The sequence below is a fragment of the Leptonychotes weddellii genome, chromosome 10 (assembly GCF_054177405.1).
Source record: "Leptonychotes weddellii isolate Sample4059 chromosome 10, ASM5417740v2, whole genome shotgun sequence".
Classification (NCBI taxonomy): Eukaryota; Metazoa; Chordata; class Mammalia; order Carnivora; family Phocidae; genus Leptonychotes; species Leptonychotes weddellii.
The window spans coordinates 22,406,825-22,425,583 of NC_138378.1; the positions used below are offsets into that span (position 1 = coordinate 22,406,825).

Genomic DNA, 18,759 nt, shown 5'->3' on the forward strand with positions numbered 1-18,759 from the left:
TAAATGGTATTTTCCTGGATGGGGAGTGGAAGGGAAAGCAGGGAAGGTGAGGGGAACATTTTTAGATTTTCAGGGCTACTGATGAGGAATAATTGTGATGTACATGAGAGTACCTAGGACATTCAGCCAGGGTAATTTTAACAACTATTCCTTAATCATCACCTAGCACATAGAGAGTTAAAAACAACAAAATCACAAATATTCTCATTATCTACGAGTTAGGCAGTATTTCCTCAACATGCCAGCTACTGAATCCTTGACATATTTTATCATTTACTCTTCATAATCACCTGGGTCTTTCTAATTCCACAATCTAGCACCATCTTCCTGTAAAGTAAAATACAAAAAGCCTTCCCTGTCATCTTAGGTGAGACTCTCCCCCTTACCATTGCTGAGAGAATCGGCGCTCCCAGGACTGTGCTGCCTGGAGACCAACTCGCTCCCTGTCTTCCTCATCTCTGTGTTTTCATTACATCGTCTTTTCCAGTAGTTGAGTTCTTCACGATCAGATTCCTGACAGCGCCGCAGAACTGCCATGGAGCGCCTTGTCTTCTCTACCATTTCCATAATGCAATTCAGAGCCTAAGCCACAGAGGAAATCAGGCAGACGTAAGATTAGAACTTTCAAATAACCAATACTGAAAAATTAAGGATGGGTAAGCTATAAAGAATGAAGGCTTAAGTTATCTCAGCTTTAGCAATATCAAGCCGACATATGAAAGCCTTGCTTAACAGCTTCTTTGTACTTATTTATTTAATTTGGGGAGGGGGGAGGAGAGAATCCTAAGTAGGTTCCATGACCAGCATAGCCCCAACCCGGGGCTCGATATCACAACCCTGAGATGATGAGCAGAGCCAAAATCAAAATCAAGAGTGGGACGTTTAACTGACTGAGCCACCCAGGCACCTCTTAACAGCTTCTTTTTAAATATATATATGCAAATTTTTTTTCTTTTTAATTTCAAAATAACACTTTTTGGATTCTTCCAGGTTCAAGCGGCCAGAGTCTCTCACCATAATATAGTCCTTTAAACACAATGGTGAAACCACCCTCTCATTTATTTTTGGAGAAGCACCATTTATTTATTTATTTATTTGTTTATTTTTTAAAAGATTTTATTTATTTATTTTTAGAAGATTTTATTTATTTATTTGACAGAGAGATAGAGAGAGAGCACAAGTATGCAGAGTGGCAGGCAGAGGGAGAGGGAGAAGCAGGCTCTCCACTGAGCAGGGAGCCGGACGTGGGGCTCAATCCCAGGACCCCAGGATCGTGACCTGAGCCAAAGGCAGACACTTAACCGACTGCGCCACCCAGGCGCCCCGGAGAAGCACCACTTATTCAGCGTTTCCTATATACTAGATCCTGTGATAAGCACCTTACATATTATAACCACCCTGTTGTGAATGTAAGTAATACAGTATTCTTTTTTTTAAGATATAAAAATTAAGGCTACAGACTGTAAAAACAACTTGCCCATTGCACAAAGGTAGGAAGTGGCAAAGCTGGGACCTGAACTGACAAACCTGAATTTAACCATTATACTTTCGGATTTCATTTTGTTATATCCTGAAGTGACTACCCGACTGCAAAGATGTGAGAGTTACTCTTAGCTCTCTAGCTAGGGGAGTAGCAGATAAATCAAGTTTATTTTATTTTATCATTATTATTATTATTATTATTTTTTAAAGATTTTATTTATTTGAGAGAGAGAATGAGATAGAGAGAGAGAGAGAGCATGAGAGGGGCAGGGTAAGAGGGAGAAGCAGACTCCCCGCTGAGCAGGGAGCCCGATGGGGGACTCGATCCCGGGACTCCAGGATCATGACCTGAGCCGAAGGCAGTCGCTTAACCAACTGAGCCACCCAGGCGCCCCTATCATTATTATTTTTTAAGTAAGCTCTACACCCAACATGGGACTTGAAGGGCTTGAACTCACAACCCTGAAATCAAGAGTCACATGCTCTACTGATTGAGCAAGCCAGGTGCACTGATAAATTAAGTTTTTATTGCAAAGACACCGGGGCTCTGGTGAAGTTCACTTCAGGCATATATACTCCATTATTATTGGTAATATTAAGAATTAAATGTAATAGGAAAATTATACATCGTAAGATTCTTACATGATCAAGATGTTTCCATTCATCAGCCCATTCCCTTTCTGTCAAACGGTGGTCTACCAACTCATCTTGATAGCCTCCATTTAGACCTATTAGAAATTAGAGATTAAACTTGACGATAGAGGGAAGAATACAATAAACAAAATTCTAGCAAGTAAATACACACACATCCATACCAAATATGAGCACACTACTAGGGCAATGATTCACAATGGAGTGTGGGACCCACAAAATGACATGAAACAACAACAAAAAAAATCACCATTTAGAATATATAAAAAACTCTGACAAATCACTTATGAAAGACAAACAGCCCAAAAGAAAAACAGGCAAAAGAAATAAAGAGGTATGCCAGACAGAAAAGCACAGATGGCCCATAAACACATGAAGACATTCAAACTTGTAAGTAGTCACAATGCAAATAAAATATTCACTAAGATAGCATTTCATATCCATACACTGGAAAAAATTAAATTGTCAGGTAATACTAAACGTTGGCAAGTATTTGGCATAATGCAAATAAATATTTCACCACCACAAATAGAACGGGTACAGTACAAACACTTGGAAACAACTTAGTATTACCAAAATATATGTATACATGTCTTTAAGTAAGCTCTATGCTCAACATAAGGCTTGAATTCACAACCCTGAGGATTAAGAGTTGCATGCTCAGGGGCACCTGGGTGGCTCAGTCCTTAAGCGTCTGCCTTCGGCTCAGGTCATGGTCCCAGGGTCCTGGGATCGAGCCCCGCATTGGGCTCCCTGCTCAGCGGGAAGCCTGCTTCTCCCTCTCCCACTTCCCTTGCTTGTGTTCCTTCTCTCGCTGTCTCTCCGTCAAATAAATAAATAAAATCTTAAAAAAAAAAAGAGTTGCATGCTCTTCTCACTGAGCCAGCCAGGGGCCTCCCACAAAGTATTTTTTGTATGGCATTAATTTATAATGAGATTTGCAAGAATGCAATGACTGTGTGAATGAAGGGTATACTGAATTAAGAGCTGTCCGCTATTTTGAAAAATCCTGTCACATATGACACCCCTGCTCAAAGTACTGAAATCATTAATATAACACAGCTGTTATCAGTCTGAATTTACAAGTGCTGTATTGAGAGTGATCCTGTATCTGTGTAAGCATCTGCTTATTTTATTATATCTTCTTCCGAAGTCATGCCTGAGCGCTAACATATTCTAATACTTTCTTATATATTATGCTTTAGAATATTGATCCTACAACTACGGGTCTAAGACAGGCTATAGTATCCCTAACTTTCACTTAGGAGAGCAAAGGGGAGGGGCTGCAATGTATTTGTTTAAAAAGGGGAGGGAATAAGTGGTTTGGTAAGAATTGAGAACTAGGGCACATGCTTTCAAGAAGACTGGGGAAAATTAAGGAATCTATCAACAGCCCAGAAGATAAATGGTTAAACCTAAAATAAACCATGTAAGAAGAGGACTGAAGATCTTTTAAATAGAATGCTTCAAGATAAAAAAAAGTTTTTCTGGAATTGTTAGGAATGAAAGGAAAACCTGACCACAATGCAGTTACAGCTAGATTCTGGCACACTTCTTTCTCAAAAAAGTAATGGATCAAACAAGTTAAAAAGTATGTATGAATACAGAAAAAATCAACAGCAACCCTTGTTTTTAACATAAAAAGAGGGACATGGGAGAAAAGGGATGGGACTACACAAAACAACGGCCAAGGGAGGTGCCACAGCAAATCAGCCATGTAGGCTAGCTTTGGGCATCAGATAGCTGGGGTCTGAATCTTGTCTCTGCCACTCTAGCTACGTGATTCTGGCCACAGTTCCTTCACCTCTCGTCTATCAAAAGCGGGTATCAACTGCATGGGACCACTGTGAGGACTGAATGAGACAAGGTACATATGATGTGCATGTACCGCAATCTAAGCAGTACCTGCAAATGCTGGTAGCGGAGACTGTTGTCATGGCCCTCACCATTCAGCTACCACCGCGTGAAGCCAAGCCCTACTGCGGTCCATGCCTCTGAAAAGTACCAGTGAGCTGAGCCTAAGTCAGAATGAGGACAAGCAATGTGCTGCAATTTTTTACTCCCTGGGGTACCCCGCAAATGGAAATGTAGGGAAAACTCTGGAAGTTAGCAGCCCTTTGGTTCTCTGCTCTGACACATGATCAGCAGTTACTCCAAAGAAACCTTCTACAGTAAACTTGTATGAGAATATGACAATAAGCTTTGTTCAAAACTGTTCTTGGGTAATGTTTGTTAGGGGCTTTTTTGCTTTTTCCTGAATTTAATGGTTACTAAGGATGCACACGCCAGGCATTCTACATGTAACAATGACCCAGTTCAAGTGGTAGTATCTCCATTTTAGAAACGAATAACCTGAGGCTCAGAGGGCATAAACAAACAACTTGCATAAGATCACACAGCTAGTTAGTATGCAGGGCCAAGATTTAAATTCAGGTATGTCTCACCTCCTGACCTAAACATCCATGCACTTTCACTTTTTTTTAAAGATTTTTTTTTTATTTTACAGAGAGAGAGACAGTGAGAGAGGGAACATAAGCAGGGGGAGTGGGAGAGGGAGAAGCAGTATCTCCGCTGAGCAGGGAGCCCGATGCGGGGCTTGACCCCAGGACCTGGGATCATGACCTGAGCCAAAGGCAGACGCTTAACGACTGAGCCACCCAGGAACCCCTGTACTTTCACTTTAAAGACACATATTTCATATCTTTTTAAATTTTAAGAACACTTTACTCTGAAATAAATCCAGATTTACAGAAACAATGCAAAAATAGTATAAAGAATTCTCATCTATCCTTCATCCAGATCTCCAAAATATTAGTATTTTAGCTCATTTGTTTTAACATTCTCTAGTTTTCTGCACCATGAGAATAAATGATACCTCCTTATTCTTTTTTTTTTTTTTACAATTTTATTCATTATTTGACAGAGAGAGAGAGAGAGAGAGAGAGCGCGCGCGAGCACAAGGGGGGGGAGGGGCAGAGGGAGAAGCAGACTCCCCGTTGAGCAGGGAGCCAGATGTGGGGACTCGATCCCAGGACTCTGGAATCATGACCTGAACCAAAGGCAGCTGCTTACCCAACTGAGCCACCCAGGCACCTGATACCTCTTTATTCTTTTTTTTTTTTTTAAAGATTTTATTTATTTATTTGACACAGAGAGAGACAGCGAGAGAGGGAACACAAGCAGGGGGAGTGGGAAAGGGAGAAGAAGGCTTCCTGCCGAGCAGGGAGCCCGATGCGGGGCTCGATCCCAGGACCTTCAGATCATGACCTGAGCCGAAGGCAGTCGCTTAACCAACTGAGCCACCCCGGCGCCCCTGATACCTCTTTATTCTTAAATATTTCATTATGTATTTCCTAAAAATTTATTTAAGCCCAGTTCTATCATAAGGATAATAGCAACAAGATCACTACAACTCTAATATTCTTGTTTATGTATAATATTGTTTTATCTTATCAGAGGAAAAAAGCAATGATTGTGTCATTTTGCTTCATAACTGAGTAGGAAGGAAACCCAAAGATTTAATCTGAATTTAAAGCATTACCATGCTGCTCATGTCACTTACTAAGATTGTGGTGTCTATCACGAACTTCTCGATGTTCTAGCATCTTGTTGGGCTCACGATACAGATGTGAAGTTGCAATATCTTCTAAGGTGTAGTGTTGAAGAGGTGGAGGAGTAGGATGGAACTGGCCCCCAGGATTCATGAGGGGCACAGTGAGGGCAGGACTGTGCCGGGGAGCAGGGCTGATGGTGCACACTCTCTTGGCCGGAGGCTCAGGAGGAACTGTATCTCTTTCAAAACTGTTCTCTTCCCTCCTGTAGAAGAACCAGAAGTACATATCTGAGCCCATCTTTCACAAACAGGAAGATGATAAAGACAGATGTGACAGGGGCACCTGCGTGGCTCAGTTGGTTAAGTGGCTGCCTTCGGCTCGGGTCGTGATCCTGGGGTCCTGGGAGCCCCACATCAGGCTCCCTGCTCGGCGAACCTGCTTCTCCCTCTCCCTCTGCCTGCTGTTCTGCCTACTTGCGCTCTATCTCTCTGTCAAATAAATAAAATCTTAAAAAAAAAAAAAGTGTAACATGAGGCATGAACAAAAATTTCTCCAGAGGCCAGGTAGATAAAAAGAATTGTGATTTATTCCAGCATGAAGAGAGGTTAAATCTATCCACAACCAGGCACAAACATCTCACCTCAATGAAGCAAAGGAGGGATTACAGCATTTTCTTATGTGATAGTATATGGAGGATTATGGGCTCAACTATGTTCAGCAATGTTTTGAGGTCAAATTTGCTGTTCTGGAGGTCCGTTTATGGAAAGAAACAATTCTTCACATGGGAGGGAAAAAGGCTCACATAATTAATACACTTGTGAGTCGGTACTGTTTCCAGTCATTTTGCTTCAATTTTCACACATTTTCCACTGTGTTAAAATATTGCTTCCTTGAATTACACTTTCAATTCATACTGAAATTTCCAGAAGAAATCTTATTTTATTTTATTTATTTGAAAGAGAGACAGTGAGAGAGAGCAGGAGTTGGGAGGAGAGGGAGAGGTAGAAGCAGGCACCCTGCCGAGCAGGGAGCCTGATGCGGGGCTCGATCCCAGGACCCTGGGATCATGACCTGAGCCTAAAGCAGACGTTCAACCGACTAAGCCACTCAGGCGCCCCCAGACTGTATTTCCTATGGTTCTGGAACAGTGGACCCACAGAATGCCCTAGAGTGGAGTCTCTCAGCAGGGGCATACAGAGTCATCTGAAGAGTTTTTGAAAAATACTTGTGTCTGGGAACTACACGTATAGATTTGAGAAACATTCTGCTGTCAGATGTTGGGAAAAAGCAAAACTAACCTTAGAAATTCTGAGTCCATACCTATATATAATCACAGTAATCAAATTCTCTTTCTTTCACAAGCAAAGGGGAAGCTCAGAATAATTCTAGGAAAGCAAGGACAACAAATCACTTCTCTACTCACCTTTCTGGACTGGGCCTCTTTGCACTTCCATGCACTTCCATGAGCAGTTCGGAAGAATCAGCAGGTGACGCAATACTTGTGCTGAGCAGAAGGTGTTCGTGCTGAGCCAGGTACTGGGATGGGGTCTGCTTGGCAGCTCGAGCGCAGTGCAGCAGTTCTCGCTGCAGCAGGGGCAGATTGGCCTTGAAAAGAAGAGGCAGGGGCTGGAAGGCAGTTTTCCAAGTGTTGGGCCCCACACAACAGGGCTCAGCACCTGAAAAGGCTTTAACAAATAAGATGACACAAGACAAAAGTCCTTCTTTCCTTGTCAGTCTGATTTTTATATGCCTCTCTATGAGTAAAGTGACATCTATAATACTGACCTGGAACTACTGGTTAACTTGACTCTTGCCCCCACAAGGTGTAAATCCCCTAAAGGGGAAGACTGTGCTTTATTTACCTTTGTGGCCTAGCACAGAGTCAAAGCTCAATGAAGGCATGTTTAACAGAGTAAATTCAAATTTTATACATTTTGGGGGCAATGGGCTGACTCAGTTGGTACAGCATGCAACTCTTGATCAAGAGTTCAAGACCCACGTTGGGCGTGGACCAAACTTCAAATTAAAAAAAATTTTTTTAACATGTATTTTTGAAAAGGCCTATTAGAAAATTAGTCCTGTCTACAAAGGGGTAGGAGAAATTCACACTTTCCTCTATCATCATCAGTAAGTCTTGGTTTCCCTCTTTCAAATTCCAACCCATCGCTGATAGTACCGCTCAACCTTCCTTTCATGTTCTCTAGGACAGCTGTCTTGGAATTCTGGAAGCATTAGACTAGGCTCTGAGGATGCACAGGTGACCCATGGGCAAAATCTCTTTCTTATTGTGGCACCCTAGCTGGATATGTTTCCTTATATTGTAAAAGGATAATTAACTATATACTGATTATATTTTCTTCTCAAACTTAGAAAACCTTTAATGGGGACAAATCATATAAAAAACCCTATACATCTACAAACTTCACTCTAAGTCCTTCGTATGTAAAATGTATGTTTCCTATATTCCTTTTATTAAAAGAAAATAATTATTCTCCCCAAATTTAAGAACAATTCAGACCTGAGCCCGTAACAGAACTCTTTATCTCAAGGGAAACAGATGAACAAATAAAAGGAGAATTTTAACACATGCAAGTAGTCATTCCTTTACCAAGGGTTAATTTAGCAGGCACCATAACATAATAAGTGACTGTGTTAAAGCAGAAATAAATTGACAAAATCCAAATGTTAGCCAAAGAACTGCCATAACAACCTACCTCATGCTGTTTTCCAAAATAACAGAGTTAAGAATAGGGAATTTGACAATATAAAACACTTTTTAAGTCTGTTCTATAACCTAAAACTTGTAGCAACTATTAAAAAAAAAACAATCAAAAAAATACCACGTCAGATTTTTACATCTGTGACATGTGCCCTTTGATGGAATTTTTAAAAATATGTTATTTCCTATTTTTTTTTAAATTTATTTATTTATTTGACAGAGAGACAGACAGTGAGAGAGGGCACACAAGCAGGGGGAGTGGGAGAGGGAGAAGCAGGCTTCCCGCCGAGCAGAGAGCCCGATGCGGGGCTCAATCCCAGGATCCCGGGATCATGACCTGAGCCGAAGGCAGACGCTTAACGACTAAGCCACCCAGGCGCCCCTTAATTATTTTCTATTAAAAATTTTTCACAAATCTTTCTTGGTTCGAGTCTTAGGGGAAATAATTGTCTATTGGCTCTGGCATACAGCAAAGGGACCAAGATAGAACCAGCACAGCTGTTTCAGGCCTGAAAAAGGCGCTACCGACTGCTCTGAGAGGCGACGTTTCAATCCTATCAGAACAGAGCCACACACAGTCTGGGTACCTGACACCTACGCATTTTCCTGTTGGCTATACTCTAATTTTAAATTTTTTTTATTATTTTTTTTTATTTTTGAGATTCATTTTTGAGAGAGAGCGAGCCCACATGCATGCGAGCAGGGGGAGAGGCAGGGGGAGAGGCAGAGGAAGAGGGAAAGAAGCAGACTCCCCTGCTGAGTAGTGAGACTGACATGGGGCTTAATCCCAGGACCCCAAGATCAAGACCTGAGCTGAAATCAACAGTTGGTCGCTCAACCGACTGAGCCACCCAGGTATCCCTACTCTAATTTTAAAAGAATTAAGAAACTGATATCAATACTTCTGTAACATGACCCATCTTTTTGATGCTATATATACATACATATATATGTGTGTGTGTGTGTGTAGTGTTTCTTAAAATTTTATTTATTTGAGAGGGAGAGAGCATGAATGGGGTGAAGGGTAGGAAGGAGAGGGAGAAACAGACCCCCTGCTGAGCAGGGAGCCTGATGCAGGGCTCAACCCCAGGACCCCAAGATCACAACCTGAGCCAAAGGCAGATCTGAACCACCCAGGTGCCCCACTATTATATTTTCTTAAAGATGTTATTTTTAAGTAATCTCCACACCCAAAATGAGGCTCAAATTCACAACTCTACCAGCGGAACCAGCCAGGTGCCCCTATGCTACTAGATTTTTTTAGGAAGTGAAGGTAAAAGCAGGTAAAAGAGTCTATATTTGGTCAGATATTTTAGGCTTTGTGAGTCAAGAAGCAAAACTGAAGATATTATGTGGGTAACTCATATACAAGAGAGAAAACAAATTTCTACAAACATTGACAACAGTCAAACAACATAACAACAGAATATAATTTTTTGTAATATTAGTCTACTGCTAATAGAAAGAATGGAATTCATTTTGTTGGGGGGTTGGATTGAAGATAAGAAGAGTTGTGTTCCCTATCACAAATTGATTACAAATGTTCATCTATAAAAACTATTCTTAGGGCGCCTGGCTGGCTCAGTCAGTAGAGCATTTGATCTTGATCTCAGGATGGTGAGTTTAAGCCCCAAGTTGGGCGTAGAGTTTAAAAACAATTCTCCTCTCCAGAGCTGTTTAAAACCATATGGTGAGCTGGATTTGGGTCATAGGTTTCCAAACTATGCCTGGTCTAGAGCACACTGGTATTTGACTCTTGTCTTTCATTGACTGTTAGCTAATTTATATCTTTGCAAATTAAAAATAATTGATAGCAATGCAAAATAATTGGTATCCATGAACATGCATAAAATTATGTCCAGTAGAGGTTGAAGTAACTTTCCTTGCCCACTCTATAGAAGCCAATTTTACTTCTGTTCACACATTCATATTAATAATCCTGACCTGGAGGGCGCCTGGGTGGCTCAGTTGGTGTCATGATCTCAGGGTCCTGGGATCGAGCCCCGCATTGGGCTCCCTACTCAGTGGGGAGTCTGCTTCTCCCTCTCCCTCTGTACCACCCCCTGCTCAAGGTCTCTGTCACTCTCTCTCTCAAATAACAATAAATAAATAGATAGATAGATAGATAGGTATTTTTTAAGTAATCTCTACACCCAACATGGGGCTTGAACTCACAACCCTGAGATCAAGAGTCACACGCTCTACTGACTGAGCCAGCCAGGCCCCCCTCAAATATTTCTTTTTCTTTTTTTTTTTTTTTAAGATTTTATTTATTTATTTGATAGAGAGATACACAGCTAGAGAGGGAACACAAGCAGGGGGAGTGGGAGAAGGAGAACCAGGCTTCCCGCAGAGCAGGGAGCCCGATGCGGGGCTCGATCCCAGGACCCTGAGATCATGACCTGAGCCGAAGGCAGACACTTAACGACTGAGACACCCAGGCGCCCCACCCCTCAAATATTTCTGAAGAAAAATAAACAGAAGACGAAGAGAATAGTAATATAGACGTGATCAAATATTAACATTTGGAGAATGTAACTGAAGATATGGTATGGTATACAGGAATTTTACTGCACCATTTTGCAACTTTTCTATGAGTCTGAAATTATTTTTTTTTTTAAGATTTTATTTATTTGAGAGAGAGAGAATGAGAGAGAGAGAAAGATAGCATGAGAGAGGGAAGGTTCAGAGGGAGAAGCAGACTCCCCGCTGAGCAGGGAGCCTGATACGGGACTTGATGATGGGACTCCAGGATCATGACCTGAGCCGAAGGCAATCGCCCAACCGACTAAGCTACCCAGGCGCCCCTGAAATTATTTTCAAATAAATTTTTTAAAAGGGAATATTAGATATAAATTTAATACTGCCTGATTTCTCAGGTAGTTATAACAATTCTGAACAATGTCTCCCAAAAGTTATGTTCTAGGGAACATGAATTCCAGAGGACATGATCAGAAGCTAGACTAACTGGGGTTGGGGAGACAGCAACACTGTCTTCCCACATGCTCTTCTGTCCTTAGGATAAGTGGGAAAAACACACACTTCACCCCCTGGCCACACATGAAAGATTTAGTGCCCAGTTACTTCCTCTGCAAAGAGCCCCAGTCTCCACACCATCCCCACACTCACCTCCAGCCCACTCATTTGCTACCCCCACCTGTTCCTGTGTGTTACCAGGAGTATCTGCATATGGACCACAACTCAAGGCTTTTCCAGTTCTCACGCCACCAAGTGTAAGTAAGACTTATCTGCAGACCACTCACATTTATCTAGCAGACCCAAATAAAGTAAGATATGAAAATATGGCAAGCCACCCCGAGATCACAGAAGAGGGATCAGCAACAGATCTTGAGGAAATGCTGAAGATAAATTACATTCAGTAATTATCTCATAAAAATTACCTTGAGGAATGGAATCACAAAAGGACGAAGAGGAAAGTTTGTAGCCTCTTGGAGCTTGCAATGGAATTCTTCAATTGTTACTGTTGAGTTCTGAAAAGATAAATAACATCGTCAACTTCTAAAACTGGATATTGTCCCCCTAATAAAAATCTAATTCTGCTAAACCACTTAAAATCAAGGAAAAGGATAATTCCAAGAACACTACTATAAACTCACATCCCTCTCAAAGATTAACCAAATTGTTTCCCTTATGAAAGAAATTTGGCCTCCTTAATTTTAGTTTCTCTTGTACTCCAAATCTAAATTCTCCTCTGTACTCAGTGGCAGCCTGGGAGGCAGAATAGGCTATTCCCTTCCTAGCTATTTGGAAGAGAGGCACTCAGGTCCTTTGTATTGAGGAGTTCAGGGAAAGTCACCTCAGGTACAGAAAACTAACCCTACAATGTTCCCTTATGAAACAATCCTGAATGAGTCTAGGATATCAACTTCTTTCTCTCTGCCCTCCTGCTAGCATCAGTTTCCTAAATCCTCCAAATAGAAGTTGGAAAAAAAAAAAAAAGAAACAAAGCAGAACAATAGGTGCCTTCTACCTTCAAATGGTCGGCTTGAATATTACAGTACCTGGAAACAGACAAACTCATATTGGGAAGGTTTTAATTTCCAATAAGGTTATTAGCACTTCCCCTGTATTTTTCCAACAGTGTAGGTTTTTGGTTTTTTTTAAAGTAGGGTCCATGCCCAGCGTGAAGCCCAGTGAGGCACTTGAACTCACAACCCGGAGATCAAGACTTAACCAGACATCAAGAGTCAGACGCTTAACCAACTAAACAACCCAGGAGCCCCAACAAAAGTCTAGCTTTAAATAGGATTTTCAGCTCCTCTGCTAAGGGGAATGTACAAATAAAATTATTTTCTTCAAAGTTCACAAATTTCAATTCCTTAAAACACAGTGTGATAATGAGCTAAAAACAAAACAAAACTGAGCATTAATCTGAATTCTTGCTTCCCTGAAAGAACAACTACCACTCCTAGGGATTTATTTTTATAAAATCATCAGGAGTTCAAGGATGTTAACAAGTACTCTACAAATTATTTATCAGTACAATATTGCTTCTTAACAATAAGGAATAGAAAGCATATAGGTCGACTACCAGGAATCTGCATTTAAAACTTATGGTACAGGGGTGCCTGGGTGGTACAGTCTGTTAAGCATCCGACTCTTGGTTTTGGCTCAGGTTGTGATGTCGGGGTCACAGGATCAAGTCCTGTGTTGGACTCAGCATCGAGTCTGCCTAAGATTCTCTCTCCCTCTGCCCCTTCTCGTCACTCTCTCTCTAAAATGAATAAATCTTAAAAAAATTATGGTAGTCATACATCAGAACATTAACGGAGGAGGGACAGATTTATATGCATTAATAAGGAAATGTGTTTATAACATACTGTTAAATGAAAAACCAGAAAAAGAATAGTATGCTTTTCTATAAGTCATTTGTGGAAATACACACACATTTATATAGTCTTTTTTTTTTTTTAAAGATTTTTTTTATTGATTTGACAGAGAGAGTACAAGCAGGAGGAGTGGCAGGCAGAGGGAGAGGGAATAAGGAGCTCCCTATTGAGTAAGGAGCCCGATGCAGAGGCTTGATTCCAGGACCCTGGGATCATGACCTGAACCGAACGCAGACATTCAACTGACTGAGCCACCAGGGTGCCCCTATATAGGTTTTAAAGTGCCTGCAAAGACAATTACAACAGCAGTTATTTCTGGATATGAAATTATGTTGGATTTCTGAAATATATTAATATTCTATAAAAATTAAGAATATTTCCTCTTAGGTAAAAAGTATATCAAATTGAACCATGTTAAATGAAAATATTTGAACTGTACCTGATTTCAAACCAAGATGATTTATTTATTTTTTAAATAATTTTTTTTAAGATTTTTATTTATTTATTGAGAGAGTGAGTGATAGAGAGAGAGCTTGAGAGGGGGGAGAGTCAGAGGGAGCAGCAGACTCCCCGCTGAGCAGGGAGCCCGATGCGGGACTCGTCCCGGGACTCCAGGATCATGACCTGAGCCAAAGGCAGTCGCCTAAACAACTGAGCCACGAAGGCGCCCCTATTTTTTAAAAGACTTATTAGAGAGACAGAGAAAGAGTGCGTGAGCTGGGGTTGGGGGGGGCAAAGAGGGAGAGGGGAAGCAGACTCCCCACTGAGTGCAGAGCACCATGCGGGCTCAATCTCCCACAACCTTGAAATCATGACCTGAGCTGAAACCAAGGGTCAGATGCTTAACAGACTGAGCCACCCAGGTGCTCACCCAACACCAAGACTCTTTTAAAATTTAACAGATTCTTTGTTTTAAGTACATGACATTTGTACAATGCAACCAAAGGTACGGCTAATCGGGAATAAAAAGAACATTCTTTCCCTACTGCAATGAATGCAATCAGGCTCAAAAAGTAAACACGAATAGGGTAAATACATGAAAAAAACTGTATGAATGATTTTTAAATTTTCTTGTGGATGGACAAAGAAGGGAAAGAATGAGTTGTGTGGCCAGAGAAATAGTGACATAGGCCACAGAAACTGACACAGGACTACATATACTGTAGATGCAAGGCAATCCTCTATCTGAGAGGTATGATAAGCCACTATTCCATTATCTTTCCCTCCCCTTCAGTTAATTAATAAGAGCATGGTTGTTTGTTTATAAGAACTCACAGTGTAGCAGGAAAACAAACAAGCAAGCTATTCATTACAGTATGATCAAGACATACATGAGCAGGAGACGACGGGCACACAGAGAAGACATGCTTGAATCAGACTTAGGGGGACAAGGAAGGCTTTACAAAAGTGTCCACCCTAAGAAGTGAAAATGCAGCCTTGGGAAAGATGCTTCTGACAGAGAAGAATGTAAAACGTCAGGGGATCTGGTCTCTGGATCACAAGGGCAACACCTACAGTGGTCTTAGAAGACAATGGGTACAGACAGGCCATTGATTCACATTTATCTTTTAAAATTTTGAGATAAATATGATCATAGGAAGTTGTAAAAGCAGTACAGAGAGGTTCCCCCACCGGTTACATTTTCTATACCTGCAATGTAGTATCATGAGGGAAGAACGTTGGTGAAATGTGTATATGGTTCTGTGTCCCTTTAGTGCACGTGTGTATTCCATGTAATCACCACTGCAGGCAAGATACAGAAGTGTAGAGGGCGCCTGGGTGGCTCAATTGGTTAAGCATCTGCCTTTGGCTCAGGGTCCTGGGATTGAGCCGCACATGGGGCTCCCTGCTCAGTGGGGAGCCTGCTTCTACCTCTCTCTCTGCTGCTCCCCCTGCTCCCCTGCTTGTGCTCTCTCACTCGATCTCTCTCAAATTTTAAAAAGATAGTGTATAAACCTTACCTGCCTTTATGCTCTCTGGCTTAGAATATAATTGTCTTACATATTTCCTTTATATATATAGACAACCATATCAGACAATGTTATAATTTTTGCTTCAACCACCATAGTTTAGAAAACTCAAGAAGGAAAGTCTATTGTATTGACTTTTATTTTTGCTCTTTCCATTTTTCGTTTGTCTACCGTGGTATCTCAAGATTCCTTCTTTTATCATTTTCTTTCTGCTTCAGGAACTTCTTTTAGCCATTCTTTTAGAGGAGGTCTGCTTAGATACAGTTTCTCTTAGTTTTACTTCATCTCAGAGAATATTTTGATCGTTCCAGAAGTACATTTCTGATACATGTCAGATTCTGGGTTGACAGTTCTTTTCTTTCAGCATTGGAAAAAGGCCATTGTCACTAGAATTTTTCCTTTGTAAGTAAGATGTTTCTTCCTTGCTGCTTTCAAGATTTTTTGGTCTTTTTGGGGGGACCTTGTTTGAGGTCTGTGTGTCACTTTTTTGAATCTGTAGATTTAGTCACATTTGAGCAAATTCAGTCATTATTTCAGGCCCATACTTTCTTCTGTCCTATCGTGACTCAGATCTTTTATTCTTTTAGGTCCCTGAGGTTTAGTTCATTTTTTACAAGTCATTTTCACTCTATTGTACAAGTCATTTTTTTTCTGTTGTTCTTCCTCTCCATTTCACTGTTGAGTCCATTGCTGTTTTTAATTCATATTTTTGTTCTAAAATTTCCACTTAGTTTTTCTATCTTCTATTTTTATTTTATTTTTTGCAGAGCCTTTGTATTTTTTCATTTCTGTTTATAATTGCTCACTGAAGCATTTTATGATGCTGGGCCAACATCTGTGTCAGTTTAGTTGAAGTCTGTTGGTTGGTTGTTTTTTTCATTCCAGTTGAGACGGTCCTGGTTCTTCACATGATAAGTTATTTTCTTTTGTATCCTGGGTATTTTGGGTTCTATGTTATAAGACTCTGGATCTTATCTCTGACTTCTGTTTTAGAAGTCTGATACTTGCACCATTGGAAAAAGGAGAATCCTTTTTAGGGTTTAATCCCAGGTTTCCCACTCAACCTCTGTTGATTGTGAGAGGGGAAGAGGGACACATTATTGCTGGGAAGGGGTGAGAGTTTGGGTTTCCCACTGGGCCTCTGATGGGGAAAGGGAAGGCTACCCATTACTGCAGTTCTTCCTAAGGTTTTGGCTGCTATAGTGTGCTTACTGTCTGAAAGTTTCCGACCTTGCCTGGTTGCTTCTTTCCTGGTCCTTGCAGGAAAAAGGGTTTTCGTTATTGTTGTAGTTTGTGCTCCTAAGTGTTTCCAGGTTAATAGCTTCTACAGACCACAGTCCTGGATATATGATGAAAACACAGAACTTAAGGAACTCACTGCTATGTACTTCCTTGGGTCACAAGGTCACTAGCATATCTGCCATCTTTCAAAGTCTTCTTTATTTTTGTTTTCTGTATAAAGTCCAAGATTTCTTGCTCTATTTGTCAGGAGGAATAGGAAGAAGTATACCTTCGTATTCTACCTCTGCACCAACCTTGATATTTAATGACTATGTCATATCCAACTGAACTGATGTATTGCAATTCACACAGGATTTTACAGAACATTTAGCTGGTTTCAATTTTTTTTTTTTTTGTCATTATAAATAATGTTCAACCGATGATCTTTGTGTACAATGATTATTTTCTTAGGAAGAATTTCAAGGTGAAAAAATGGTTAGCCAAAAGAACTGCCTAGTTTAAGGTACCTGACATTTGCCAAACTGCCCTCTAGAATGTGTATTCTAGGTGGAATATAGAACATTCCCCTTTACCTTGCATTAGAAATTGAGCATGCTTGCCTCCTGGTATAGTTAGGAACTATCAGCACTTTAAGCTTAAACACCACAAACATGAAATTCACACAAGTGAACTATACTCCAGGTACCTAACTGTGTAGTCTTTTCGTACTTGGCTAACGAAGTCTCCTCCACATGGAACAAGTGTTCCATTTATATATGCCTGCCTAAATCTTAACCACAGTTTTTATAAACAGGAAGTAAGACTTTTTTTTTTTTTTAAAGATATTTCATTTATTCATTTGAGAGCAAGAGAGTGTGTGTGTGAGAGCATGGGGGAAGGTCAGAGGAAGAGGGAGAAGCAGACTCTCCGCTGAGCAGGGTGCGGGACTCAAGAGTTCCATCCCAGGACCCTGGGATCATGACCTGAGCTGAAGGCAGACGCTTAACTGACTGAGCCACTCAGGTGCCCCTGAAATTTGACTTTCTTGAATAAGGAAATAAACAATCTAAAGATGTTCATTCTCCTCCAAGTTAAACAAAGTGTTCAACAAGATGGCAGCAAAGCCACACAAAATATAGAATTTTTTTTTTAACTTCAAAAGCCACACACACAAGATAACCATTTGATTTATGAATAATGACAGTTTTATTAATCTCTCACCAATCTTTATGTCTTATTTGCTGGGTTAGAATATTCAGGATCACATTGAATAGAAGACAGAAGAGACATTTTTTTTTTTTTTGGAAGAGACATTCTTATCTGATTCCTGCTATCAAAGGGAAGCTTTCAAAATTTCACCAGTATGAGCCTTGCTATAGATTTTTTTGTTAGAAAATAACTATCAGGGGCGCTGGGTATCTCAGATTGTTAAGCGTCTGCCTTCAGCTCAGGTCATGATCCCAGGGTCTTAGGATCAAGCCCCACATCAGGCTCCTGGCTCAGCAGGGAGCCTGCTTCTCCCTCTCCCTCTTCGAAGACCCTGCTCTATCTCTGTGTCTCAAATGAATAAATAAAATCTTTTTTTTATTTATTTATTTTTTTTTTTTAAGATTTTATTTATTTATTTGACAGAGAGACACAGTGGGAGAGGGAACACAAGCAGGGGAAGTGGGAGAGGGAGAAGCAGGCTTCCCGCAGAGCAGGGAGCCCAATGGGGGACTCGATCCCAGGACCCTGGGATCATGACCTGAGCCGAAGGCAGTTGCTTAACCGACTGAGCCACCCAGGCGCCCATGGATAAATAAAATCTTTAAAAAAAAAAAAAAAAGAAAGAAAGAAATTATCGTCAGATTAAGGAAGTTCCTGCAATAATTGTTTTCTTAAGTGTTTTTTAAAAGAATGAATGGGTGTTAAATTTAAAAAGCATTTCTTTTTCTGCATCTTCTCCAAATAAATTTATACTTTCAATATCAATTGCTCTAGACTGAATGTGACCCCTCAAAATCTGTATGTTGAAACCTAATCTCCAATGTTTTTGCATTTAGAGGTGGAGCCTTTGGGAGATGATTAGGTCATGAGGGCAGAGCTCTTACGAATGGCATTAGTGCCTTTATAAAAGAGACCTTGAGGGGCGCCTGGGTGGCTCAGTCAGATAAGCAGCTGCCTTCGGCTCAGGTCATGATCCCAGGGTCCTGGGATAGAGCCGAGCGTCGGCTCCCTGCTCCGCAGGAAGCCTGCTTTTCCTTCTCCCACTCTCCCTGCTTGTGCTCTTTCTCTCTGTCAAATAAATAAATAAAATCTTTAAAAAAGAG

The 18,759-nt window shown here is 40.8% G+C and overlaps 1 protein-coding gene across 6 annotated transcripts in view; it reads right to left on the reverse strand.

The window, feature by feature from the left end:
- Positions 1-18,759, reverse strand: part of CBFA2T2 (CBFA2/RUNX1 partner transcriptional co-repressor 2) — a 155,818-nt gene that overhangs the window by 17,138 nt on the left and 119,921 nt on the right. For all 6 annotated transcript variants that reach the window (XM_081832988.1, XM_081832987.1, XM_081832982.1 and 3 more), the window contains 5 exons: positions 11,808-11,897; positions 7,111-7,292; positions 5,696-5,949; positions 2,125-2,210; positions 387-582 (listed from right to left, as the gene is read on the reverse strand). In XM_081832988.1, coding sequence (XP_081689114.1) covers positions 387-582; positions 2,125-2,210; positions 5,696-5,949; positions 7,111-7,292; positions 11,808-11,897 — 808 coding nt within the window. The remainder of the gene's footprint in view (positions 1-386; positions 583-2,124; positions 2,211-5,695; positions 5,950-7,110; positions 7,293-11,807; positions 11,898-18,759) is intronic.